The sequence below is a fragment of the Abramis brama genome (assembly GCF_963993115.1).
Source record: "Abramis brama genome assembly, chromosome: 1".
Lineage (NCBI taxonomy): Eukaryota > Metazoa > Chordata > Actinopteri > Cypriniformes > Leuciscidae > Abramis > Abramis brama.
In genome coordinates this window covers 18,377,999-18,405,272 of record NC_139963.1, presented here as the reverse complement: position 1 = coordinate 18,405,272, position 27,274 = coordinate 18,377,999, and the positions used below count along the sequence as shown (strand labels likewise).

Genomic DNA, 27,274 nt, shown 5'->3' with positions numbered 1-27,274 from the left:
TTTCAGGAGCTAGGCTCAAAACCATGGTAGAAAATAGCCTATTACTTTTTCATTTTGATGTTTTTGAATGTAAAAACCAAGCGAACGTCATAAGTTGACCTCAGACATCAATATAAAAAAATTAAAAAAGCCAGTTCATGACCCCTTTAAGGCGAGACACTACAGGTGAATAGGGTAAAAATTTTAAATAATAGATATCACCATGAAACTTCCTCAGTTGATTACTTACACAAGTATATAAAAAAAATGTATTACAAGTTTTATAAATGTGTATGTTTAATTATGCAAATTAGGCATTATCTAATTAAATATGCACGATTTTGCATATATTTTCGGTAGATAGATCTGAACATAATAAAGCCAGGTGCAAAATTCTTTTTTCATTTTGTTTACACACCAGATGAAAAAAAAAAAAAACTAAGAGGGATTTCAGGATATATGCTTTCATTACCTAGGAAATCAAAATATACTGTCCATAGTCTTAAAAAATCGATTATCGTCATATTTTTTTTATTAAAATGTCACATAAATCAGGCCAGGAATGATTTATTAACAAATACCTCTGAAAATATCTTCAGAATACTGCTAAGTGTATAACTGGAAAGTTTGGTGTACATTGGTGCTACATAGGCTGAGATGTTTGTACTGGAGAATGACAAAAAAGTCATTTTGAGAAAACGTCAGTTAAAGATTTAAATAGCTCTAAATGAGATTTCGTCGTTAGCTTTAAATCCCCCTTTGGACATTCACGATTGGTTACTGATAGAAAGGAAATGCCCATATTTGGGTTACATAGCGTTGTGCAGGAGACTCAGAGCTTTACAGTGATCCCGTTCATGACAGACTTCAGTAAACAGACGGAGCTCGGCGTGTCGCGTTGGATTGCTAACTTCCTGGTAAATTCGGGAGAAACTTACTGCCGCAAGTAAACAAAATGTAATAAAATAAACATCTTAATGTATATTTTCAGCATTTTCTTTATAGCAGCTTGAAAGAACACATATTAAAGGAGTAAACTAGCCCAAAATCTCAAAACTGACCACTGCATGAAAAATCGATGTTTTTGTCTGCCGTGTCTCGCCTTAAGAAGAAACCTTAATTTGCTCTCCTTTTAACATCTAGGAGAAACCATTGAGACGTTAAAGAGATTACATAAGTGATTTTTCTTTCCTATGGGATCCTCTGGATTTTAGCAAGAGCCTATCTCCTATCTCTCTGTACTGGGAGAAATATCGCCATCCTCTTCACTGGAACAGCAACACTGATGATAATGGTGGATCAGATCAGAGCGAAAGGTCAGTCACTGCCCTAAGGCAAGCTCATAGTGAATACCCACGCTGCACTGCTCCCCTCTCAACCAGCACAGCCTCCCAAGACCGCCTGCTGTACCTCTTTCTTTTACTCTCTACCTCTCTCTCTCTCTCTCTCTCTCTCCCATCCATCCTTTATCATCTGGGACCGCGGGAGAGCCATTGTACTGAGTGCAGACAGAGGCGAGATCAAAAGAGAGAGGTTGAAAGACAATTTTTTTCTTATTAACAGCTACAAAAGCGAGGGGAAAAAATAGAGACGGTGGAGCCTCCCAGGAGGGGAGCATTTTTTGACCATTAGTAACATGCAGACAGCAGGAGGAAGGACTCTGTGCATACTTCCATGTTTGTTTTCCCTTTTTTACCTCCCGGACTTTGATGCTTTGACCTGCCCGCACGCGATCGGGCTGTTTTTTCTGTTATGGCCAATTTTATTGGTCACTCTCTTCTCTCCTGCCAGTGGCTGTGGGTTTTTGTTGTGCCACAGGAGAGGAGGGTAAATATCAGAGAAGGTCATGGGGAGGAGAGAGGGAGGATGAAGTGATGGCTGGAATAAACGAAGGAGAGAGTAGGAAGAGAGAACGGAATAGATGGGAGCTGGGAGGGATCAAAGGATGTGCAAAGGGCTGCCAAACTTGAGTTTCGACGGGGAGTGCAAGAACGTGAAATCAAAATTGATGACCTTTAAAGAACCCCTGGAGTCATTTTGATGATTCATCTTGTACTCAGGGGCATTTGTAAAAAAAAAAAAAAATGTGTCCAATTAAAAGCTCTAGAATGAGAATTTTCAGCTCAAAATACCTCACAGATCATTTATTATAGCTTGCCTTCTTTTTTGTGTGTCCCTTTAAATGCAAATGAGCTGCTGCTCCCCGCCTCCATTCAGTAGAGGGCGGATCCTTTACACGAGCTTTGGATACAATAACAAAACATGCAAATAATCTCACTCAGATCCGCTACTGGTTAATCTCAGTAGCGGAGTGCAGCCTTACAGAGAGACTCAGGAAGAGGTTGCAACTTTTAGACGCACTTGGACGTTTCTGAATGGTTAGTGGATATATTTATGGAGTTATGGAGTTTCTGGGGGATCTGTTGAAAATAAAATGAATCCTCTGCTCTCTTGTCTCATCTGAGGCTGGGACTCTAAATAGTGTTCAGTGCTCGCCTGTGCAGACAGAACAGTTTGACAAACTTTTGCCATTGCGTTAGAACTGGTTACACGGTTTTGTCGCTTGCGAAAACCAAATGGCGGTGCCGTGGGTGGAAGCGTGCAGATTAAGGGGCGGTAATATTATAATAAGATCTCCTTCTGACGTAGAAATCTGATCAGCTTATTTTTTAACATGCTTGCAGAGAAAGGCTTAACGAAACACAGTTACTGGGTTGTCTCTTTTCATGTTTTCTGGGCTGGTAGATGGGACCCGATTATAGCACTTAAACACGAAAAAAGATTTTTATGATATGTCCCCTTTAAATTGTAATAATATTTCACAATATTACTGTTTTTATTGTATCAAGTCAAAAAATATTGTATTGTTATTGAATCAAAAAATGTAGCCTTGATGAGCAGAAGAGACTTTTCTCAAAGACACTCGAAAATCAAATGTCCCTGGTCTAATTATGCATGATTCATCTGAACAAACTTTTTTTTTTTTTTTTTTTTTTTTTAAACAGCTTTTTCTGCCTCTAAATTGATTTTCTTTTCTGATGAAACCAAGGCCGTGCAGGAAAGTAATTAACAAAAATATATTATTTATCTATGTCAGTGATCCAAAATCAAGTGCTGCATTACATTATTTCCAACTGAATATTCTGTTTTACTTTTTGTCCAACAAGTTTGTCCAATTATGAAAGTTAAATAGGTTGCAAGCTTGGCTCAACCTCGGTTTGCCATACACAGTGATTGTATCTGAACAATCTGTTACATTAGTGTCTGTGTGTAGTGGTTTCGACTACATTATGGGACCAAAATTGGCCAAACACTTTCCCACATGAGGAGGAAAGCTCAGAAAGTTTTCTGTGAGGGTTAAATTTAAAGGTGCCCTAGAATTTGAAATTGAATTTATCTTGGCATGGTTAAATAACAAGAGTTCAGTACATGGACATGACATACAGTGAGTCTCAAACACCATTGTTTTCTCCTTCTTATTTAAATCTCGTTTTTGAAAAACACCCCTGAAAAATAGGCGAATCTCCACATAACACCGACTGTGACGCAACAGTCGGGATCATTAATATGTACGCCTCCAAAAATGTGCATATGCCAGCCCATGTTCAAGGCCAGGCAGAACTGCGCAGCCGAATCATCGTCTGAATCATTTTTCTTCGAGAGACATCATGGCTTGCAAACGAGTGAAGCATGGCAGTTGCTCAGTGTTTGGATGTACAAATGAACACAAAGGTATTTTTTTAGTTCCTTCATCCGAGCCTCTGAAGAACCAGTGGGTTATGTGAATGTCTGATGTGTAAATGTTCAAGTTCAGACAGATAATCTTTCTCTCAAAGTCGTTCAATACTGTTTATGCATCAGTAAATCAAGCCAGTGACTAAACGATCAACTTCACGTCGTTTCTCTTAGTAGGATGAAAATAATCTTACTTAAACTGTGATTAAAATATATACAGAAAGCGATCAAAGAACAATCCCTTTCCAATCTCCCAAGCTGTCAATCACACAGCGCGAGTTTATCTGGACACTTGCCAAAACTCGTTATGAAATCAGTGACGCTGTTACACTGCACAACGAAGCTCTTACTGTACGTACCTCATGTTTGCATTGGTGAAATCATTAGTGAGAGTGCAGAAACTGCGTTGCAATGATAAGATCTTCATTCACGCGATCAACGGGCTGTCATCTGCTCAATGCTCATCACTGCAACCTTTTATGTGATGGGAATAGATCTAAATACTTAAACTTCTCACGATTCGTTAATCCCGATAGCTGTAATAAAAATGTATAATAGCTGTAATAGTAAAAGTATTCGAGAGAGTTCCACATGTAATGCTAGATATTTCATATGCAAGCATGTCAGCCAATCACAGCAGTGGGCGTTTACACTGAAGTCTCACACAGACACGCCCCTTCAAACAGAGTGTTCAAATCAGAGGCTAAAATCAGGCTAGGAAAAATGCCTTTTATTTCTAAATTATAACAAATTTTGATCTTGAAACATACTAACATTATAAGGGCACCCCAGGAAACATTCTAAAATAATAAAATAATCCAAGCAATGACACCTTTAAGGGTTTATGTAGGGTTATGGGATATTAAATATCAGTAGCTACGTATTAAAATCATTTGGTGTGTGTGTGTGTGTGTGTGTGTGTGTGTGTGTGTGTGTGTGGACATCCCTGTTTTTATTCTTCATTTTTTTTTATTATTAGCAATCTATTTTTCACATCTATGACTAGGGAAGATCAATGAAAAGAGTGGGCAGAGGGTTATGAGGATCAAAGCAAATCCCCTTGAAGAGACACACAGACACACACACACACACACACACACACATACCTACTTAACCACAATGTGAGGACGTATGACTGGGAACCCTACCTTTAGGGACACCCCTTTCTGAAGGGTCTAGAGACAAAAGAAAGATATGACTGCACTTCTGGAGAAGCTGTCATCACAATTATCACTTGATTTTATCAATAAAAGCCTTCCTTAAAGACCTGACATTTTGCCTTCACTTTAGGGACAGTATTTTTTATGTCCATTTTGGGGACATTAAACACAAACTCTGATGAAGTCATACTTTGAGGACCATGGTGATACACATACTCTGGTTAAGGTATACTTTCAGGACATTGTTGAGATGTTATATATTATTTATCCTAAGAAGACAGAAGTAGAATATTACAATTCAAAGTTCCAATACTGGACAGTGAAATCAAGCTAGTGCAGAGATACAGGTGTGAGAGAGTAAACTGGGTTTCTTCTTTTCTGCAAGATCACTGTAAATGGGTAGCCTACATTTTTTGTCTGATTTGTAGCTTGAGATCAAGTGCCTTTGGCTGCTCAGTTGGGGAATGACAATTAACATTCAGAAATATTATTGATTTGACTGATTGACTATCAGAAGCAAAAGATGAACAGAATTGAGCTGAATAATAACACTATTGTCTTTAATTTCAACTGTAAAACAGCTCTACATTATTCATTTCATAATTGTTGACATTTGCAAGTTATTTTATGTCTGTGAAGCTCCTTTGAAACCATCTGTATTGTATCATGCGCTATAGAAATAAAACGGACTTCACTTCATGGCAGAGAACCTTTCACTGACCACCGGCTGCATCCCTCTAGTTAATTTAGCATCGACTGTAAACTAATCATTATCACAAAAACATCTTAAGGAGTTTTCCTCATCAGAGTCATCTTTGGCTACACACTGGGGTTAAGACATTAGGCATGTTCTTCTGTAAAGTGTAGTAATTGTCAAAAAAAACTCTATACAAATAAAAATAGTGATACACACTCTCCGATTAAATGACTCTTTGGGGACTCGAGTGACACACACACTCCGATTAAATGACTCTTTGGGGACTCTAGTGACACACACACTCCGATTAAATGACCCTTTGGGGACTCTAGTGACACACACACACTCCGATTAAATGACCCTTTGGGGACTCGAAGTGACACACACACTCCGATTAAATGACTCTTTGGGGACTCTAGTGACACACACACACTCCGATTAAATGACCCTTTGGGGACTCGAGTGACACACACACTCCGATTAAATTACCCTTTGGGGACTCTAGTGACACACACACTCCGATTAAATGACCCTTTGGGGACTCGAGTGACACGCACACTCCGATTAAATGACTCTTTGGGGACTCTAGTGACACACACACACTCCGATTAAATGACCCTTTGGGGACTCGAGTGACACACACACTCCGATTAAATGACTCTTTGGGGACTTAAGTGACACACACACTCCGATTAAATGACTCTTTGGGGACTTAAGTGACACACACACTCCGATTAAACGACCCTTTGGGGACTCTAGTGACACACACACACTCCGATTAAATGACCCTTTGGGGACTCTAGTGACACACACACACTCATATTAAACGACTCTTTGGGGACTAGAGAGACACACACACTCCGATTAAATGACTCTTTGGGGACTCTAGTGACACACACTCTGATTAAATGACTCTTTGGGGACTCTAGTGACACACACACACACTCCGATTAAATGACTCTTTGGGGACTCGAGACACACACAAACTCCGATTAAATGACTCTTTGGGGACTCAAGTGACACACACACACACTCCAATTGAACGACTCTTTGGGGACTCTAGTGACACACACTCCGATTAAATGACTCTTTAATATTAACAGTCTTGGACACATTGTGTTGAAAGTGCACATTGCAGTTAATGACAGAACTTCAAATTATTCTTTTTTTTAAAAGAACAACAATGAAAAATCAATTAACTTGGAGGTGGGAATGATTCTCAGTGCCCAACTATCCTCTGTACTTCCTCCATCCACCCTTCTTCAAAATCTCTCTACTTCCTCCTTTACATTCTCTCCTCCCTCTTTAACTCTACTCCTCCCTCTTTAACTCTACTCATCCCTCTTTAACTCTACTCATCCCTCTTTTTACCCGCTTTACTCCTTTTCATCCTCTTTAACTCTACTCCTCCCTCTTTAACTCTACTCCTCCCTCTTTAACTCTACTCCTCCCTCTTTAACTCTACTCCTCCCTCTTTTTACCCACTTTACTCCTTTTCATCCTCTTTAACTCTACTTCTCTTCATCCTCTTTAACTCTACTCCTCACTCTTTTTACCCGCTTTACTCCTCCCTCTTTATCCTCTTTAATTCTACTCCTCCTCTTCACCTCTTTAACTCTACTCCTCCCTCTTTTTACCCTTTACTCCTCCCTCTTTTCATCCTCTTTAACTCTACTCCTCCCTCTTTTTACCCTCTTTACTCCTCCTCTTCATCCTCTAACTACTCCTCACTCTTTTTACCCGCTTTACTCCTCCCTCTCTTTATCCTCTTTAACTCTACTCCTCCATCTTTTTACCCTCTTTACTACTCCCTCTTTTCATCCTCTTTACTCCTCCTCTTCATCCTCTAACTCTACTCCTCACTCTTTTTACCCGCTTTACTCCTCCCTCTTTTCATCCTCTTTACATTTACTCCCTCTATTCATCCCTTATATTAGGTGTGCTGGACATGGGCTGTGGCTGGATGTAACCGATTGGTGAGAGTTGCCGTGTGCAGACGAGAGAATGTGATGTCAGACACTTTCTGCTTCCCGTAGTGACGCTCAGGCTAAGTTTGCATACTTTACCACAGCTGAAGTGGAATAAACGCATTATTTTCCAGATACAGATATTTCAGAGACATTTTCATTCAATACATGCACTACTGTTTGTACAAGAATAAAGTTCAAAATAAGCCTAAATACCAGTGAAGTGGGGTCTACATTGTTTTATTTTGAAAAGAACTACATGAAAAGAGCTTTTACTGTTATAAAGAACAGATTTGTGATCCTTAGTGGAACTGAAGGTGTGAGAAGAAACATGAAACGCACGTGATCGTTGTCAAGCGGTGTACTCTGCCAATCGTGGATTAGCTGTGTCATCATCAGAGCTCGTGAGTCGCTCTAGAGAATCTGCTCTGGCTGAGTCCTCCTGCTCTCCAATCACTCTCATTGTACTCTGATGCCTTATGGCACAGTCACGGGCGTCGCTGTCTGAAGTCGGACACAAGTTCTAACCATCAAGCACTGCTCAAGTTAGCCGCTGATCGTTCTGTGCAGCGCTGCATGAAGTCCAACAAGCCTAATGTAAAGGGGACGTAAAGATGGAGGAGAGAATGTAAAGGGGACGTAAAGAGGGAGGAGAGAATGTTAAGGGGACGTAAAGAGGGAGGAGAGAATATAAAGGGGACATAAAGAGGGAGGAGAGAATATAAAGGGGATGTAAAGAGGGAGGAGAGAATGTAAAGGGGACGTAAAGAGGGAGGAGAGAATGTAAAGGGGACGTAAAGAGGGAGGAGAAAATGTAAAGGGGAATGTAAAGAGGGAGGAGAGAATGTAAAGAGGGAGGGGAGAATGTAAAGAGGATGTAAAGGGGAGGAGATAATGTAAAAGGGGAGGAGAGAATGTAAAGGGGATGTAAAGAGGGAGGAGAGAATGTAAAGGGGATGTTAAGAGAGAGGAGAGAATTTAAAGGGGATGTAAAGAGGGAGGAGAGAATGTAAAGGGGACGTAAAGAGGGAGGAGAGAATGTAAAGGGGACGTAAAGAGGGAGGAGAGAATGTAAAGGGGATGTTAAGAGGGAGGAGAGAATGTAAAGGGGACGTAAAGAGGGAGGAGAAAATGTAAAGGGGACGTAAAGAGGGAGGAGAGAATGTAAAGGGATGTAAAGAGGGAGGAGAATGTAAAGGGGACGTAAAGAGGGAGGAGAAAATGTAAAGGGGATGAAAAGAGGGAGGAGAGAATGTAAAGGGATGTAAAGAGGGAGGAGAATGTAAAGGGATGTAAAGAGGGAGGAGAGCATTAGGCTTGTTGGACTTCATGCAGCGCTGCGCAGACCGATCAGCAGCTGACTTGAGCAGTGCATGCCGGTTAGAACTTGTGTCCGACTTCAGACAGCGAAGCCCCGTGACTGTGACGTATGGTATCAGAGTACGGCGAGAGCGATTGGAGAGCAGGAGGACTCAGCCAGCGCAGCTTCTCCAGAGCGACTCATGAGCTCTGATGACGACACAACTGATCCACGATTGGCCGAATCCACTGCAACACAATGATTAAGAGTTAATTCTCACACCTTTAGTTCCACTAATGCTCACAAATCTGTTTTTATAACAGTGAAATCCCCTTTCATGTAGTCACGCTGTTATATTGTCATGTTTATCCAAATAAAACTGATACAATGTAGACCCCACTTCATCGGTATTTAGGCTTATGTTGAACTTTATTCTTGTACAAACAGATGCTGTATTAAGCAGTACATGTATTGCATGAAAATGTCTCTGAAATATCTGTGTATTTGGCAAATAATGCATTTATTTCACTTCAGCTGTGGTAAAGTATGCAAACACAGCGTGAGCGTCTCTCAATTTTAATTTCTATACCTTTATCCTTATTTCTTTTAATTTAGCTCCATTTCTTACAAAAAGAGTATAATGTGCAAAGTGTTAAAGTGTTTGTGCCTCCCTACAAACCACCCTTTCTTTAAGAGTCGTGATCCTGTTCCGCACATAATTTCTCACACCAGTCCATGTTCGCTGCTTCAAAGCTTCTGGCTCTGCGTCACTACGGGAAGCAGAAAGTGTCCGACTCACGTGTCTGTTTTCAGCTCCTCCCGCCTGCACACTGCAACTCTCACCGATCGGTTACATCCAGCCACGGCCCATGTCCAACACACCTATTCACTCTTCCCTTTTTATCCTCTTAACATTCTCTCCTCCCTCTATGACAGAAATATCAAAAAGTTTAACATGACATTCCATCCAACTTCATTGCAACTGAACAAAGAAAACTGAATAATGAAAATTGACTATCTTAATATCCTCTACTTCTTCATTAGCCTTCTTATACTCTAACTTTGCACTTTATATTCTGTTTCATTCCATCCTCAAAATATTTCTACACCTATATCCTCATTTCTTTTAATTTAGCTCCATTTCTTACAAAAAGAGCATAATGTGCAAAGTGTTAAAGTGTTTGTGCCACCCTACAAACCACCTTTTCTTTAAGAGTCGTGATCCTGTTCCGCACATAATTTTTCACACCAGTCCATGTTCGCTGCTTCAAAGCTTCTGGCTCTGCGTGAATGCATCTTTCACAGTCTTGCTTACCAGGAACTTTGTATGTCTTGATGAACTTCATCATGTGTCTCTCTACTGCTTTTACCTCACTGTCCTCCCATTTCTTTTTTGGAGCGTTTGAAGAACCTATGAAATAGTTAAAAACAAGTAAATACTCATTACACATTCTCATTACAACTAAATTGGTGAGTAAAGACCAAATCAAGACTAATGTGTCCTAATGTGTATATTTTTTTCATTTGGCTGGATATTGCTGCATGGAGCTGATTCATGTTTATTTGATTATTGTTGTTTGTGTAGTTTAGAGATTTTTCTTACCTTGATCCTCCCATGAAACAGATTGATCAGATTGAACAAGTTGATCAGTCTCTGCTGGTGCTGTTTTCTGAGATAGGTCACTGTAATCCTCCTCATCACTTGACATGGAATCACCTTGGGCCTCAAGTTGCTCTAAATAATTCACTGACAAAAAAATTTACACTTTATTGCTTATACTTACCATCTGTGACATGATTATATATGTTACCGGCAAAGTGTGAAATCCCGTTATTGTATAGAATGCCTGATGGTTACCTAAGTTACCTACCTACATTACCTAGGGCATTCTATAGAATTCCGGATTACACACTTTGCCGGTAACATATACATTGTTTTGCAAATATGTAAAGAACAGATACACACAGACAGTCCAAGTATACTCGTACCATTTGGGTCAATTTCAATGTCATCAAGTTTCTTTCCTTTGTAGTCAGACAGTGTTCCTTTCTCCATGGCCATTAGCAGCTGGGAGAGCACTTGTTCAACAGGATGGGGTCTGATGTGACCAAACATACCAAAAATCAGCTCAGATGAATCGGATGGTAGTTCTTCTGGACATGACATTGTCAAAAGTGCTTTGATACATCCAACATCTCCCAACGAGGCAGGTAGTTCATCTGATCAATTTATGACTGTACCATCACCAAAAAAGATGAAATGCCAATCTAAAGAGACAAACACCTTGTCTGGTGATAAGACTTTTATTCAGTCAATGCCATCACCAAAGACGGAACTCCGCAAGGCGTACAAGAAGCAGTATTGCCTTAATTGCTCTAAGCCATATTCAAAAATGGCAAGACACCTTGAATTTGTCCATCGCAACGAAGTGGGGGTTGTAAAGGCAATAGCATTTCCAAAACATTCCAAAGAAAGACGAGTACAGTTGAACCTCCTTTGAAAAAGGGGCAACTTTGCCCACAACACAGATGTGGTGAGACAAGGACATGGGGAGATGATTGCCTACTACCGTTCAAAAAATAGACAAAGAGCCAAAGAATTTATTCACTGCATTTACTGCCAAGGGCCTTATAACAAGCGTAGCCTTTGGAAACATATCAAAAACTGTCCTCTGAAACCTAAAGATGATGATGCCCAGGGCAGGAAAAGAGTTCGACCTCTGTGTGCTCTAAACACACCAGTCGGCTTAGAAGTGAGCAAAGGTTTCAAGAAAATAGTGTCCTTTATGAACTATGATGAAGTTTCGCGTGTAGTTCATACTGACAGATGCATCTTTCCTTTGTAGTCAGACAGTGTTCCTTTCTCCATGGCCATTAGGACTTTACTCATTTTTGCCAGCTGCAGTGTTCCCTCTGCGATGGACAAACTCAAGGTGTCTGGCCATTTTTGACCATGTCATGTCCAGAAGAACTACCATCCGATTCATCTGAGCTGATTTTTGGTATGTTTGGTCAACATCGCTGTAGTCTGTGACATCGCTGTAGTCTGTGTCACAGACGGTACTTCCTGAATACTGAATGAGAGAATATAACACTTACTCAAGGCAGTGGTTCCTGTAACATTATGTTTCATCGCATTGTGGATACTGGCAAGCAAAGTCATAATTATGCCAAAAAAATTGAGCATATAAAGTATCACATGGCAAGTCACATACCTGTCTTTTTCTTGATGGCCTTAAAGAGGATATCTGGAAGAGGAGAAATACAAACAAATATAAATAATATATAATTTCATATAATCTATTGTTAGTTCTACAAGTGCAATACAGCCAGACCATCCCAATAATTAAGCAAATTAATCTACCCACCTCCCTTAATGAGAGTGTCTCAGACATCTGCGATTTTGAATCACAGATAAGAGTGAAGATAAGGGTGGAGCAAGAGAAGATGATGATGATGATGATGAAGGCTGCGCATAGGAAGGCAATGAAGGCTGCCCAGGCGAGGATGATGAAGATGAAGGCTGCCCAGGCGAGGATGATGAAGATGAAGGCTGCCCAGGCGAGGATGATGAAGATGAAGGCTGCCCAGGCGAGGATGAGGATGATGAAGAGGAAGGCTGCCCAGGCGAGGATGAGGATGATGAAGATGAAGGCTGCTCAGGCAAGAATGATGAAGATGAAGCCTGCCCAGGCGAGGATGATGAAGGCTGCCCAGGCGAGGATGAGGATGATGAAGAGGAAGGCTGCCCAGGCGAGGATGATGAAGATGAAGGCTGCCCAGGCGAGGATGAGGATGATGAAGATGAAGGCTGCCCAGGCGAGGATGATGAAGGCTGCCTAGGCGAGGATGAGGATGATGAAGGCTGCCTAGGCAAAGATGAGGATGATGAAGATGAAGGCTGCCCACGCGAGGATGATGAAGATGAAGCCTGCCCAGGCGAGGATGATGAAGGCTGCCCAGGCGAGGATGAGGATGATGAAGAGGAAGGCTGCCTAGGCGAGGATGATGAAGATGAAGGCTGCCCAGGCGAGGATGATGAAGGCTGCCTAGGCGAGGATGAGGATGATGAAGGCTGCCCAGGCGAGGATGATGAAGGCTGCCCAGGCGAGGATGAGGATGATGAAGGCTGCCTAGGCGAGGATGAGGATGATGAAGATGAAGGCTGCCTAGGCGAGGATGAGGATGATGAAGGCTGCCCAGGCGAGGATGATGAAGGCTGCCTAGGCGAGGATGAGGATGATGAAGGCTGCCCAGGCGAGGATGATGAAGGCTGCCCAGGCGAGGATGACGAAGGCTGCCCAGGCGAGGATGATGAAGGCTGCCCAGGCGAGGATGATGATGATGATGAAGGCTGCCCAGACGAGGATGATGATGATGAAGGCTGCCCAGGCGAGGATGAGGATGATGAAGGCTGCCCAGGCGAGGATGATGATGATGAAGGCTGCCCAGGCGAGGATGAGGATGATGAAGGCTGCCCAGGCGAGGATGAGGATGATGAAGATGAAGGCTGCCTAGGCGAGGATGAGGATGATGAAGGCTGCCCAGGCGAGGATGATGAAGGCTGCCTAGGCGAGGATGAGGATGATGAAGGCTGCCCAGGCGAGGATGAGGATGATGAAGGCTGCCTACTAGGCGAGGATGATGAAGGCTGCCCAGGCAAAGATGATGAAGGCTGCCCAGGCGAGGATGATGAAGGCTGCCCAGGCGAAGATGATGAAGGCTGCCCAGGCGAGGATGATGAAGGCTGCCCAGGCGAAGCTGATGAAGGCTGCCCAGGCGAGGATGAGGATGATGAAGGCTGCCCAGGCGAGGATGAGGATGATGAAGGCTGCCCAGGCGAGGATGAGGATGATGAAGGCTGCCCAGGCGAGGATGAGGATGATGAAGGCTGCCCAGGCGAGGATGATGAAGGCTGCCCAGGCGAAGATGATGATGATGAAGGCTGCCCAGGCGAGGATGAAGGTGGCATGGGTGGCGCAGGAGCTGGTGACGGTGATGAGGACAGGGCAGGAGAGCATGAGGTTGATGAGGCCATTATAGAGGTGGACAAAGCACAGGGTGCCGATGAAGAGGGTGCATCAGATGTGGATGCGACTGAGGATGACTGTGACAGCTTGAAATATAATTTGAATAAAAATATAAGGTCTAAAAGCAAAAGGACTAAGCAAACTGTTAATTAATAAAATAAATGAATAATAAAATAATTAACCGTTAATTGACTGAGGCGTTGATCACAGAATAGTGTGATTATGTTCACATATTACTCACCAAACAAACTTTTTGTGATTGCTGTTTAGCAATCTTGTGTTCCTTTTCAATTTCTGCTCTGTTAAAACGTTCATAGCAATCTTCATGATGTTGTCTTAATTTTGCCAATCTTGATTGAAACCGCTTCTGCAGATATATAAAGAGGTATTTAGCTTAAACAAGAATAAAATGTACATTAGCAATATTGAAAACTGTGGCACCCATTTCAGACAAGAACAAACACACTGTAGGAGTGAACAAAAAATGTTTTGCACATTTCAAAGCAAAGATCATTAATAAAATAAAAACTCTAAACAAACATTTATACAAACTTTACATACAAATTGTGACAATAGTCACATTAATAGTTACATTGGTTCAGAGTCAGACATTTAAACTCTGAACCAATAACTATACTTAACTAGCAGAGGTTGGTAGTAAGGCGCTACATTTACTCCATACCATCCAAGTCATTTTTAGTTTGTTTGTTTTAATTGTGGGTACATTTTACATAAGTGTGGGTACATAAGTACATTTCTAATGGCAATACAATTTTGTATCATTTGAAGCGTTTATACACTAGTGACGGGTCGTCATGAACGAATCTTTAATATGACTCGGGACTACCGAGTTGTCTCAGAGAGTGATTCGTTCATTTTGCGCTGACCGCACATGCCCAACATCCCATGGGTTCTGTACTGGAAACAGAAATGATTAGTTCATCTCTCGAGACTTCGGGTCCAAGTCTTTCGTTCTTCCGGTCAGTCCCACAGAGGCTATGCTGTCAGTACCGGAAAGATAAATGATTAGTTCACCTATCAAGTCCACGAAAACTCAAAAGATGAACTAATCAATTCTGTATCCGGTAGCGACTGCATAGCTCAGCCTATATGGGGCTGTCACGTGATGCACGAATGACTTGAACCCAAAGTCGATAGACTCGAAACGTGAACTAATCAATACTGTATCTGGTACTACAGACTGCAAAGCTCAGTTTATGAGGATCACGGGATGATCGAACGGCTTAGATCGGGAGGTGAGGTAAACTAACAGAATGCATAGCCTGAAGACCCAAATAAATAAATTAACTGTTTCTCATAATATGGCCTTTTTCTTGCATTGCAATTTTTTTCTTATTCTAAATGCGATCAACATTTGATGTGTTTGGGGAATTTGGCTAACATGTAACATTTTAAATACATTCTGCTGAAATGAACGAAATAACTTGAAAAAAGATTTGTTCATTTTGATGAACGAGATTTAAAGATCTGAGTCAGTAAAATGATCCGAACTTCCCACTACTATTACACACGTGTGCTGGATGAAGTGGATATGCACCTACAATCAACTAAAACCAAACCTTTAAAAAGCATCCTATGGTTTGCCAGCGATAAAGATCTTTTCGAGTTGAACACCTGAGCGCCAGCTGTTAGTGGTTGCCTGTGTTGCGTGTTCATTATTTTGGGGGCCGAGCAATGAAGGGAGGGGTGTGTCTGTTTGGGTGTCGATTTCAAATATCAATAGTGTTTCTCAGAAATCACTCACTGCACTTTCAACTAGCTGGCAGTAAACATCAGTAGATAGTTGCTGCATGTATGAGATGGTTACCGTTTTATTCATTGATGTTATTGCTTTGCCTGACTGCTTATATGGACCATTGCTGTTCACCTTGTCCAATTCAGGAGAAGAAACAGAAGCTGAACAATGGGGCTGGATGTCAGAAAAGAAACCAGTGAATATCAAAATCAGAATATTTGTAAAGGACAGAAAAACTTGTTCATGTTCATTCCTCTAGCTGTCCTACACGTTATCTATCATTTCTTTCACACACAACTCTACGCTGAAAGAGTCAATAATATAATGATACAGATGTTTTAAAGTGGACTTACCGATTTCTGCAGACCCAAACTGCTGGCTGGCTTTTTATCAGTGGATTCTGCTGATGCTTTATTCAAAGGCTTGAGAAATATGAGACCACAATCACATGGTAACTAATCAGAATGAGAGTTAAGATTATGAGATTTGTGAGAATTACTGATTAATCTCTTTAGCATTTTCTTGATAGTACCTTGACTCGCCATGGCCAATCTGAGTCGCCATAATTGTAAGTGATTTCCTCCCCTGGTAGAATGTCTCGTACAGCAAAGAGACACAGGTGAGGTTTTCTGCTCACTTCAACGGTTCTCATTTTGCAAGTATTTCTGGTTTCATCATTTACATAAGTCTTCCCAAGGACGAGTCTTCTTTAGATGCATCCATGCTATAAAGACATAAAATGACCACTCAGTACTAGCTAGACATGTACAGTTATTATAAGTGGTTCTGAACCCCAGTCCTGGGAACCCACCACTCTGCATATGCTGTATGTCTGGTGTTTTAATCCACCTGATTCAGATGAGGAGTTCATCATCAGAACACAGCTCTATGAACTCAACTGAGTGTGTCAGGTGAAGGAGACATACAGAATCTGCAGAGAGGAGGGTCTGAGAACCACTGATCTATATGATATATGAGATTAAATGGCGCACTGCAACATCCTCTCAGCTCTCAGATAAAGGCATCTAAAATTAATCATTTTGTTCTCTTTAGGGAATACAGGGAAAGCCAATTTAGATGACTCAAGGAAACTGCACTCAGTACTCTTAATGTCAGTTCATGTTGAATTTTAATTATTAGGGTGTGTTCACACCTGGCATGTTTGTTTAGACTGTTAGTGTGGTTAATTTGAATAAGTGTGAACACTGCCATCTGAAACCTGGTGCCACCAAACAAGAGGATCCAGATGCTGAATAAATAGGTCTCAGTTGGCTTCCAAACGAACTCTGGTGCGGTTCGAATGAAAAAAGAATGTAACATGGACCCAGAGACATGTAAACGAACCAAAAACAGGAAGATGTGACCCTAAAAAGGACAGACTGGTCAAGCATAACAGGTTTGACAATAGAAATGCCAATCTGAACACTAAGCGGACCCGGACCAAACGAACCAAGCGAACAGAACTCCAGGTATGAACACATCCTAAGTATTTTACAGTTCCAGATATTTTAGCATCCTTACTACATCAATCCACCAGTTCTGTACTCACCACCAATTTTTGCCATGCCACTGAAAATCAAACAGGAACGTGTTCTCAGCTTCAGTGTAGTGTTCAGTTCGGTCGGAAGAAAGCTCTAAAGAGGAGAAATACATTAGCTGCAGTTTCTTTAATGTCAACTATTATTTTATTACTAAAAGTTCTCTACCATATGACGTACATTATACGATGTGAAAGGGAAATTACTTAAGGAAAATAGTCAAAAGTCAGGCTAATCTCAAAGCATGATTTGCTTTTTATACTTTACATTATACTTTTAAGTCTTAAAATTATACAGTTAAAATTACATACATTTTCTTACACAAACCTATTTTTGCAGGCCAACCCGGTAGTAGTTGAACATCCCCTGGTTTCCTCCACAAAAACCCACTGGGATTTGCAGAAAATAAGCTAAAGTTAATCTATAAACTACACCACGGTTGACCAACTTCAACTTCCTTACGATGAAGCTTCAACAACTGTGTTGCATTATTTTAAAAGACAATTCTGTTTGTTTATTATTTGCATCTCTTTCAGGTAGTTTTTCTTTGTGGTATATGGATGTTTTATGTGGCTTCTATAGTTTAGATAAAAGTATAGAGTTTTTTTTTTTTTTTGTTGATAAATGTGCCTCCAGGAACTCTAAAGCTTTAAAATCCATCTCCCTGTGTAATATTTATAATGTTTCTGCATTATTATAATGCATGTTTGACTGATTGTGTGATGTATACATCCCCATCCCTACATCTACCTAGAATAGTTTGCAAGAGTGCGATTATAAACACAACGAGGCTGTGAAAGTGACTAGATGAGTTAATCTGTTCAGCTGATGACGTTTAATGTCCCAGACAACCCGTCTCCCATTTAGACACTTGTTAACAACTGCCTTTTACCAGACAAGTAAAGGCTTTTAAAAAAAACACACAAGAGAGTATTACTATTTTATGTTGTGGAGTAAAGCGTGAAAATATCTTGATCTTGTGCTAACCATGGATCTTATTTCAGGAATTTAACCAAAACCCATTGATCATGTTTACATGCACACCGATACGCTGATAACAAAATAAAATCACCTTCTTGAAATAATCCATTATCCAGGTTTACATGCAAACCAATAACCACGTAAACCACTACTTTATAAGTAAATCAGGTTAATGACGTCAAAACCTAACCATTCGTTTATCTGACTGTGTATTTCATATGTCATGTCAGTTGTGATGTTAAATAAAGCCCAAGAGTATTCCAGAATTTCAGAGGAAAACTTCCAGACTCATATTCTCCTCTCATGCAGTATCGGGTGCAGGATTTTTACTGTACCACTTCTGAACGAGATGAGAATACTTTTAAGAGGTTCTTGGGTCAAGAAAACACTCGCTCTGTCTGGATGTGCTTTAATCCAAAATAAGGACACTTTCCTGTCACACATCACACATGCTCCCTTCAATAAGCCACAGAACACAGAGGTTAATGTGTTTACATGCCGGGCAAATCTGCAAATAAGGGGCAAAAATCTATCTGTGTCGATTGGTTTATGCTTATGCTGTTTATGGTGACCTTAGTCTGCGTTTACATGACCACATGCACTGTCGGCTTATTATGCATAACTGGGTTCAGAATGTGCAAATAAACATTGACTTTGGGTTGATGGAACCAGAAATGCAAAAATGTAACTGGTTTTGTTTAACTTGTGAAACATGGATATTAGTTGGCCTAACAACCATATGACTCACCTCACATTAAATTCTCAGTTTTGTAGATTAACGTTATTACTAAACTGCTTAGTAATTTATACTTGCCTTTATATTTGCTGATGAACTGCTCTCGAAGCCCAGGCTTGTCGGTTTCACAGGTAATGTGATGCTCAGCGTCCTGCAGAGGTTTTTTACGCCTTTTATTTCCCAGCATGCTGAATTTCTTTCTTGAAATGACTGAAAAAAATAAATAAAATAAATATAAGGTGAATGAAATAAATAAGCATATTTAAAAAAATCTTGTTGATCTTACTGGAATTGTTCACCCAAAAACATACATAATTAACATACAATTATATTAATTGTTGTTTCAATTGAACCTCATGTTGTTCCAAACCTGTGTTGTGTTTTTTTCTGTTAAACACTAAAGTATATCTTTATATTATATCAACAGAGCTCTATTCAATGACAGCACATGTGACCAGTCAACAACAGGCATTTAGATAAAAAAGGCAATGTCAATGATGCCAAAAACCATTAGTTCTTGTGTGCCTTGTGACCACAATTGACATCAATCTACTGTATATTCATATTTGATTTAAGAGCGTATGGGAGATTTTCAGTCAGTAACCAGCTAGATTCATAGGGGCTATTTTTAATGTGCTTTTGGTCTGCTTTGGATTTGACACACACAATAAAAATACTATAAAGTGTCTATGTACTGGCATTGGGCAAAAAAGCTCTATAAAGATAAATAATAATAAGAACAGGCATATAATGTAATAAAAAATATTATATAAAATAAAAATTATCAAATAATAATGATATAAAAAAATGGAATTCATTATTTCATTATTTATACAAATTACTGTTGATAGTTGACAACACTTTTGATTAAAAAAAAAAACAATGATATAGGCTAGTAGACTATCACTGACTCAGTTGTTTAGATTAATTTGCAGAATCTAAAGTACTATTATATAAAAAATAACAAAATTCTATTTACTGGCCATTGCCTACAAGTTGGCAATAAACTTTTTCTTTATTGCAGCAAATCATCATATTAGAAGCAAACTCAAATACAGTCGAGAAGTAAATAAAACCCTAAGGAAAAAATAATTAAACAACTAAAATAAACACATCTTACTAACTTTCATATTTCACAATGTATTTAGTTATCATGCATTTTGAGGACAAGTCTAGATCTCACCTTTAGCCTTTAATGCGTGCGTGGTGGGGGTTGTCGTCGTCTGTTTCGCGTCCCATTGTCACGTGTCTGCATTTCCCGGGAAAACACATCCACGGTCGCAGACTTGCGTAAATGACGTAATTACGTATTTGGATTTCACGTTGAAATTGTGACTACATTTATTTAACCTAATAGAACATTATCTGATGGCAAGAATCTTTTTTTCCACAGTTTTAATCACAGTACTCTTTCTTCAAACTAAAAAAAAACAAAACAAAAAAACCTGTGGTGAAGTGAGTCTTTCCAGAGTGTCTTTTCCGGTCTTTTCTAGTGGACAGAGCACATGATCACTTTTAAACGAATCCACCCGCCTCGAACTAGGAACCACTGCGCATGTGCGTACAAACACAGGTTTAAAAGAGCAAAAAATGCCTAAATGAGCAACCTAGATCTCTTGAACAGGCATATTATTTTCTACTAATATCATTAATCAAAATAGTAAATTGATGTCTGCAAATATACAGCAGGGCTGATATGAGCTGGTATATCTCCAGTTCTGCACTTGTCTGTGTTGTTGTCATTTCATCAGTGTCCCACAACTACTTCAGAATTTATTTGAGTTAAGAAGGGGGAAGGAGTGTGGATTATTTCGAGGCTCAAAATTAAACTTTAACGTGTAATTTAACAGCATTATCTTTTTATGTATTTAATAAATGAATGGTATTTACATTAAAGGGCGGAGAAGCTGTTAGACAATGTAAAAGTGCTTTAAAAACGCATAGCCACAACAGATTGTCATCTTTTGAGCAGCACTGCTGATTACCTATCTCTCTGTCACTGGTCAGTCTGTTAGTTCATTCATCTCATCTCTTTCACTCTGCAGTCAGTCTCAGTGCTGTGGGGGAAGGGCGCGCACGCGATCAGTCTCAGTGCTGTGGGTGAAGGGCGCGCACGCGATCAGTCTCAGTGCTGTGGGGGAAGGGCGCGCGCGCGATCAGAGTCAGTGCTGTGGGGGAAGGGCGGCTGATCACAGTATGAGCAGATCTCAGTCAGTCTGACAGGCAGAGACAGAGCTAGGGTTAGGGTTAGGGTTAGGGTTAGGGTTAGTGTAGATCCAATGGCTTTTAAAATCAAAGTAAGAACAAAATACATCTGTAAACAAACATTTAAACGTGTCAGCTTGATTCATGATTCTTTTAAACACTTTTTTTCTTTTGTATTATGACTATATGTAACTGCTGTCTCTATCTCTCTCTCTCTCTCTCTCTCTTTCTCTCTCTCTCTCTCTCTCTCTCTCTCTCTCTATATATATATATAGAGAGAGAGAGAGAGAGAGAGAGAGAGACTCTCTATATATATATAGAGAGAGAGAGAGAGAGAGAGACAGCAGTTACATAATGTTTGCTGTAACTGCTCTATTAACAGTTATTATCAGTCACTTTAGTACATTTATTGAATCATCCTTAAGATTTGCACACCAGTACCTAAGTGCATTTCGTACAAACAGCAGAACACAATAGATTAGCCTACCATCAAACTCCTGTAACTTGCTCAAAATCCTTAGTACAATATCAAAGAACATATCCTTGTGTCATTGTTCACAAACAAGAATGTCAAAATGCTTAGTTTCAGATGTAAACTATGGCTACGATTTTGATGACAATGATTGAAAATACAAAATACTGCACTGTATCTGAATGACATATAAATTTAAACAGCACACATATACGCATTACTCTAGAGGAGACTGGACAGGATTCACATATGCACTTTTACTGTTGGTCTGACAAAAGATTACAGTACAGTGGCACTGTGATATAAAAAACAAGACTATCACACATATACTGTATGTACGTGTCTCTATCAAGTATATTTACTGTATAATGTATAATGCAAGTAGACTTCTGTAATAGCCTATAGCATTACAGTAAGTCTACAGTTTATGGTGAACAGTACAGTGCAGTAGAGTGAACACTGTCTGATTACACACCTGTTCTGTCTACAAACGCTTGAATGATTGAAGACACACGGTTGTTCTCCCAACATTCGGCTGCACCCTTCATCCAGCCTCGGCCATAAGGTCATGAATGAGAACATGATCTACAATAATGGCACTTATTTCTTCTGAAACACACAATCTTAGCCTGTTCCTCTGTTTTACCTCCTTACCCTTCCACCACACATCCTTGCTCCTCTTCTTCTTCTCGGCTGTTCACCCTGTTGTTCTTCCTCTCTCAGAGTGTGTAACGTGTTGTGCTCTGTATGCATCCCAGATGAAGCTTCATGAGATGCACTCTGAGCTATTATAGAGAACTGGTTGATCATTGATTGATCTAATGCTTTACATTCCCCTTCATTAGTGAAATTCAGAACTCACCTCTGCAATTCAACAATTCAGGACAAAAAAAGTCTAATAGAATTGTATAGAAAATATGTTTGACAGTTTATGACAACTAGTTCAACCAATTCTGCATTTAATGACTTATGGAACTAATGCCTATATGTTTTGTGGGGTAAGACTATTCAACAGAGAACCAGTATAATACATTTTTATAAACATGACATAAGCAATTAATAATGTAAGAAACAGCATACATTTGCACATAATCAACTGCATGAATGTACTGCAATTTGTTCAAAAGAATGAGAAATTGCTTTTATGAGGTGCACAAGTAGATAATGTGGAGATTGAACAAGTAAGAATTTTAGTTGTGATCTGAGAAATGCACCAAAGCAACTGAGAAAAACTGTAATATAATTAATATAATAATATAGTATCATTAGAATTGTTGCTGTAACTGCTCTCCTTTATATAATATAATATAAAGAGAATGTTTGCAGTAACTGATCTCCTCTATATAATATAATAATATAATATAATATAATACAATATAAAGAGAATGTTTGCTGTAGCTGATCTCCTCTATATAATATAATATAATATACGTTAATATAAAGAGAATGTTTGCAGTAATTGCTCTCCTCTATATAATATAATATAATATAATATAATATAATATAATATAATATAATATAATATAATATAATATGAGAATGTTTGCAGTAACTGCTCTCCTCTATATAATATAATATAATATAATATAATATAATATAATATAATATAATATAATATAATATAATATGAGAATGTTTGCAGTAACTGCTCTCCTCTATATAATATAATATAATATAATATAATATAATATAATATAATATAATATAATATAATATAATATAATATAATATGAGAATGTTTGCAGTAACTGCTCTCCTCTATATAATATAATATAATATAATATAATATAATATAATATAATATGAGAATGTTTGCAGTAACTGCTCTCCTCTATATAATATAATATAATATAATATAAAGAGAATGTTTGCAGTAACTGATCTCCTCTATATAATACAATATAATATAATATAATATAATATAAAGAGAATGTTTGCAGTAACTGCTCTCCTCTATATAATATAATATAATATAATATAATATAATATAATATAATATAATATAATATAATATAATGTAAAGAGAATGTTTGCTGTAACTGCTCTCCTCTATATAATACAATAAATATAATATAATATAATATAATATAATATAATATAATATAATATAATATAATATAAAGAGAATGTTTGCAGTAACTGCTCTCCTCTATATAATATAATATAATATAAAGAGAATGTTTGCTGTAACTGATCTCCTCTATATAATATAATATAATATAATATAATATAATATAATATAATATAATATAATATAATATAATATAATAAGAATGTTTGCTGTAAGTGAATGTGTTGCTGTGGTAACGGACTCCAGCTCGGTGGGTGGGGGAGGGGCGGCGGCCGCTCAGGGAAATCGCTCATAATATGACAGGGAACGGCAGAGCGCAAAGTAGGAGAAAACACTTAAAACAAATAAAATCACTCATAAAAGCAAGCGATTTTTGCATGTTTTCACATCTTTTTGTGGCTTGTGTATTTTTATTGAACAAACTCAGATGAATAAATCATCACACATATTGACAGATTTAAACAATTGTCCCTCGATCCGCTTTTGGAAGGAAATATGTACTTTTTAAATTCACATGACGTAATGTGCCTGTCCCTTCCCCGCTTCAAACTCGTTCCTATATGATTAACAAACTCCTATGTAAGTTACTGTACGTGCTGTAACGTATAGTCTCTGTATAGGGTGCGGGGCAGCAGCGCGATCTTCACACACACACAGAGCAGACTCTGATGCGAGCGCAAAACTGCGAGGATTAAAGTTTAGAAACATGCTCATATAAATCGCGAGAGCTCCAGCTCAGGGCAAATTAGTCTATTTTTATTTAAATACTAATTATTGGGAATTTATCTATAATTTTCTGTCAATTCATTCATTAATCATGATTTTTTTTGCCTCCGCCATGTTTGTTGATGACGTATTGGCGTCTGATTGGTCAGATCATGAATTCCCGCTCTCGTAGTAGCTTCCTGCGCTCTGATTGGTCAGAATCCCCGAAGTGTGTATCTTTTCCGGAAGTGCAGTACTCCTAGAGGGCGCTGTGTTATACACACTTTAGTGGGGGGGCATACACACTTCAGGTACACAAATCACTTAAAAGTGATTTTTTGGGACAAGTGAGATTTTAAGCCTGGACACCATTTTAGAGCATGCTGAATGCCACTGTATAGTCAAACAAATGAGGACATACAAAATGTCCTCAATTTTTTGGGTGGTCCTCAGTTTACCGGTGTGTATTCTGGTGAATGTACCCAAAAGTGATATAAGTAAACGCACACACACACACACACACACACACACACACACACACACACAGGTTCTCCTCCCAATAAACACGCAGTACGGTCTGTCTGTTCTTTCTGAACGCACAGCAGGGGCAGCATTAGCTCTAATAATTCAATGCATTTCTGTCGTTTTTTTCCTTTCAGCCCTGAAGGAAGAGCAGCCTCCAAGAACAAATGAAAGAAACTTCCAGACTGATTTATTTCATTAGGCAAATGAGATGTGTGAGCCCTCTGGCAGTACTGACTCGAAGACTGCCCTCTCTCTCTCTCTCTCTCTCTCTCTCTCTCTCTCTCTCTCTCTCTCTCTCTCTTTCTTTCTCTCTCTCTCTCTCTCACTTCCTGAGCCTCTTTATACCTTTGCATTTCTCTCTCGTCTAAACGTGCACAGAATGGCCACTCTTGGTGTTTGCATGGTGCATGTCCTGCGGAGGGCCGTACGTTCACATCCATGCATATGTAGCACGTCACGTCCAATCAAGCTCTGGAATGACTGGAACTGAAGTGTTTGCCAGGGAACAGCTGTTGCCATGTTATTGCAGAACAAAATGGCCGCCATTCAGCTCTAGCCGTCTAACTGTACCTGACCGATGTCAAGTGTGCGCTGAGAGCTCCTCTCAATTATTTTGACTAAGTGTGATGTGAAATAGGCTGTGTGGAGCCAGAAAACATGGATCAGGTCGGAGCAACAGTGGGCATCTGGCAGAATAACTATATTTACAGTTTACCTGGATGAGAAAACTGGGTTTTGACATATTTTTGAATGTAGCAACATGTAAAATTGATCTTTCCTTGTTAGAAGAGTTTGTTTTCACGTAATCGCTTAGAGTATGTTTTTGGGCCTCAGTCCAAACAATTCATTTGAATTCACAGAACATCATATGTTTCGCTTTTGTTTATTTGGTTACTACTGAATTATTGGTGAACAACAACACCAGGGAGGAGATGGTGACATGTTAGCACAGAACAAAATGGCCACCCTTCAGCTCTAGCCATCTAACTCCACCTGACCGCCACCAAGTTTGCACTTCTAAGTGTGATATAAAATGGGCAACAACGGATGTTTCTGGCTTCAATTTGAAAAAAATAATTTGAGTTCATTTAGCAGCATATGTTTTGGTTTGTTTGTTACTACTAAATGATTGGCAAACAGCACCACAGGATAGTTGTGTTGGACAGGGTACAGCTGTTGCCATGTTAGTTCAAGAACAAAATGGCCGCCATTCAGCTCTAGTCATCTAACTCCACCTGACTGCCGCCAAGTTTACACCTAGAGCTCCTCTCAGTTATTTTGACTAAGAGTGATATAAAAACAGAAAACAGAACCAGAAAACATGTATGTGTGTTGGAGCAACAGTGGGCATCTCATCTTGACAGAATTACAGAAAAACCATAGGCGTCGATTTTGGTGGGGATGGTGGGTATGCGTACCCACCAGATTTCGCCATGAGTCATTTTGTACCCACCACTTTTAACTTAACGTCCATAATAATTGGACTTTGGGTTAGACTTTTTGACAGTTTTCACTGGTTATGAAGAGCAATATGAGAGAGAAATTTGGGGATAATTGATAATTGATTTTTCCTTACAATAGGCTCTAATGAAGCAGAAACGCTTAATGTCAGATTACGTCCATAATAATTTGACTTTTGGTTTGATCTTTTGACCGTTTTCAGTGGTTATGAGGAGCAATATGAGAGAGAAATTTGGTAATCATTGTTTAGGTACATTAAACCACGTCATATTGTCAACATGGCACTTTATGAAGCAGAATATTGGGTCATATGTCTAATGCTTTTTGAAAAATGAAGGCTTTCTTCTTCATAAAACGAGTCGGACATCATCACATTTTTGTATACATTTTTATTTATTTACATTAGTAAGCTACAGGACATCGTCTTTCAAAACATGACCTGCGCGAAAGAGAAAAAATAAATGAATGCGTCATTGTACCCAGCACTTCTGAAATGCACTTTCGAATGCGTCTCTGTCCCCAGCACATTTCAAACCAAACTGATGCCCATGAGAAAAACCTACTGTTTTTCTGTTTTACCCAGATTCTTTTCAAGCGACTGCTCCACCACGACAAACGTCGACCTAAAAGAGTAAATTGACGGGTTAATCTAACACCTGTTGATGAATTGCATTTGGACACATTTTAGAATGTAACAACACGTGAAATCGAGCTAGTATTGTATTGCTTGCATTTTTCTAGCCTCAGTCTGGACAATTCTTACGAATTTATATTCAAACAGAATGTTTTGCTTTCGCTTACCTGGTTACTTATGAATTATTGGCAAACAACGACACAAGGAAACACATTTTGACATCTTAGCACAGAACAAAATGGCCGCCCTTCAGCTCTAGCACGTCTAACTCCAACTGACCGCCACTAAGTGTGCAACAAGAGCTCCACTCAATTATGTTGAA

At 39.3% G+C, this 27,274-nt stretch overlaps 2 protein-coding genes across 3 annotated transcripts in view; one reads left to right on the top strand and one right to left on the bottom strand.

Annotated features, from left to right (window-relative positions):
- LOC311093846 (adhesion G protein-coupled receptor L1-like) overlaps positions 1–27,274 on the top strand; it is a 98,466-nt gene that overhangs the window by 47,864 nt on the left and 23,328 nt on the right. The gene's annotated exons all lie outside the window — the stretch shown is intronic.
- LOC311095919 (uncharacterized protein) lies at positions 9,334–21,288 on the bottom strand. Of its 2 annotated transcripts, XM_084134808.1 has the most exons (11): positions 18,958–21,288; positions 17,174–17,258; positions 16,157–16,348; positions 15,978–16,046; positions 15,697–15,798; positions 14,110–14,235; positions 12,054–12,086; positions 10,828–11,912; positions 10,442–10,585; positions 10,041–10,249; positions 9,334–9,765 (listed from the first exon to the last, which is right to left on the bottom strand). In XM_084134808.1, the coding sequence occupies exons 3-8, from the start codon at positions 16,274–16,276 to the stop codon at positions 11,721–11,723; spliced, it is 642 nt and encodes a 213-aa protein (XP_083990934.1). In that variant the 5' UTR covers positions 16,277–16,348; positions 17,174–17,258; positions 18,958–21,288; the 3' UTR covers positions 9,334–9,765; positions 10,041–10,249; positions 10,442–10,585; positions 10,828–11,720. The 2 variants fall into 2 exon arrangements, with proteins under 2 accessions (XP_083990934.1, XP_083990933.1); XM_084134807.1 differs by having other exon boundaries at positions 9,334–10,249.

Bases quoted from the DNA above. Each gene is read 5' to 3' on its own strand.
- LOC311095919 (XM_084134807.1), bottom strand. From the start codon at position 16,276: ATGAGAACCGTTGAAGTGAGCAGAAAACCTCACCTGTGTCTCTTTGCT. The intron at 15,799-15,977 runs GTAAGTCCACTT...TCTGACATCCAG, and splicing joins GTTTGGGTCTGCAGAAATCG to CCCCATTGTTCAGCTTCTGT. The intron at 11,913-12,053 runs GTATGTGACTTG...TCTCTCATTCAG, and splicing joins GGCCATCAAGAAAAAGACAG to TATTCAGGAAGTACCGTCTG.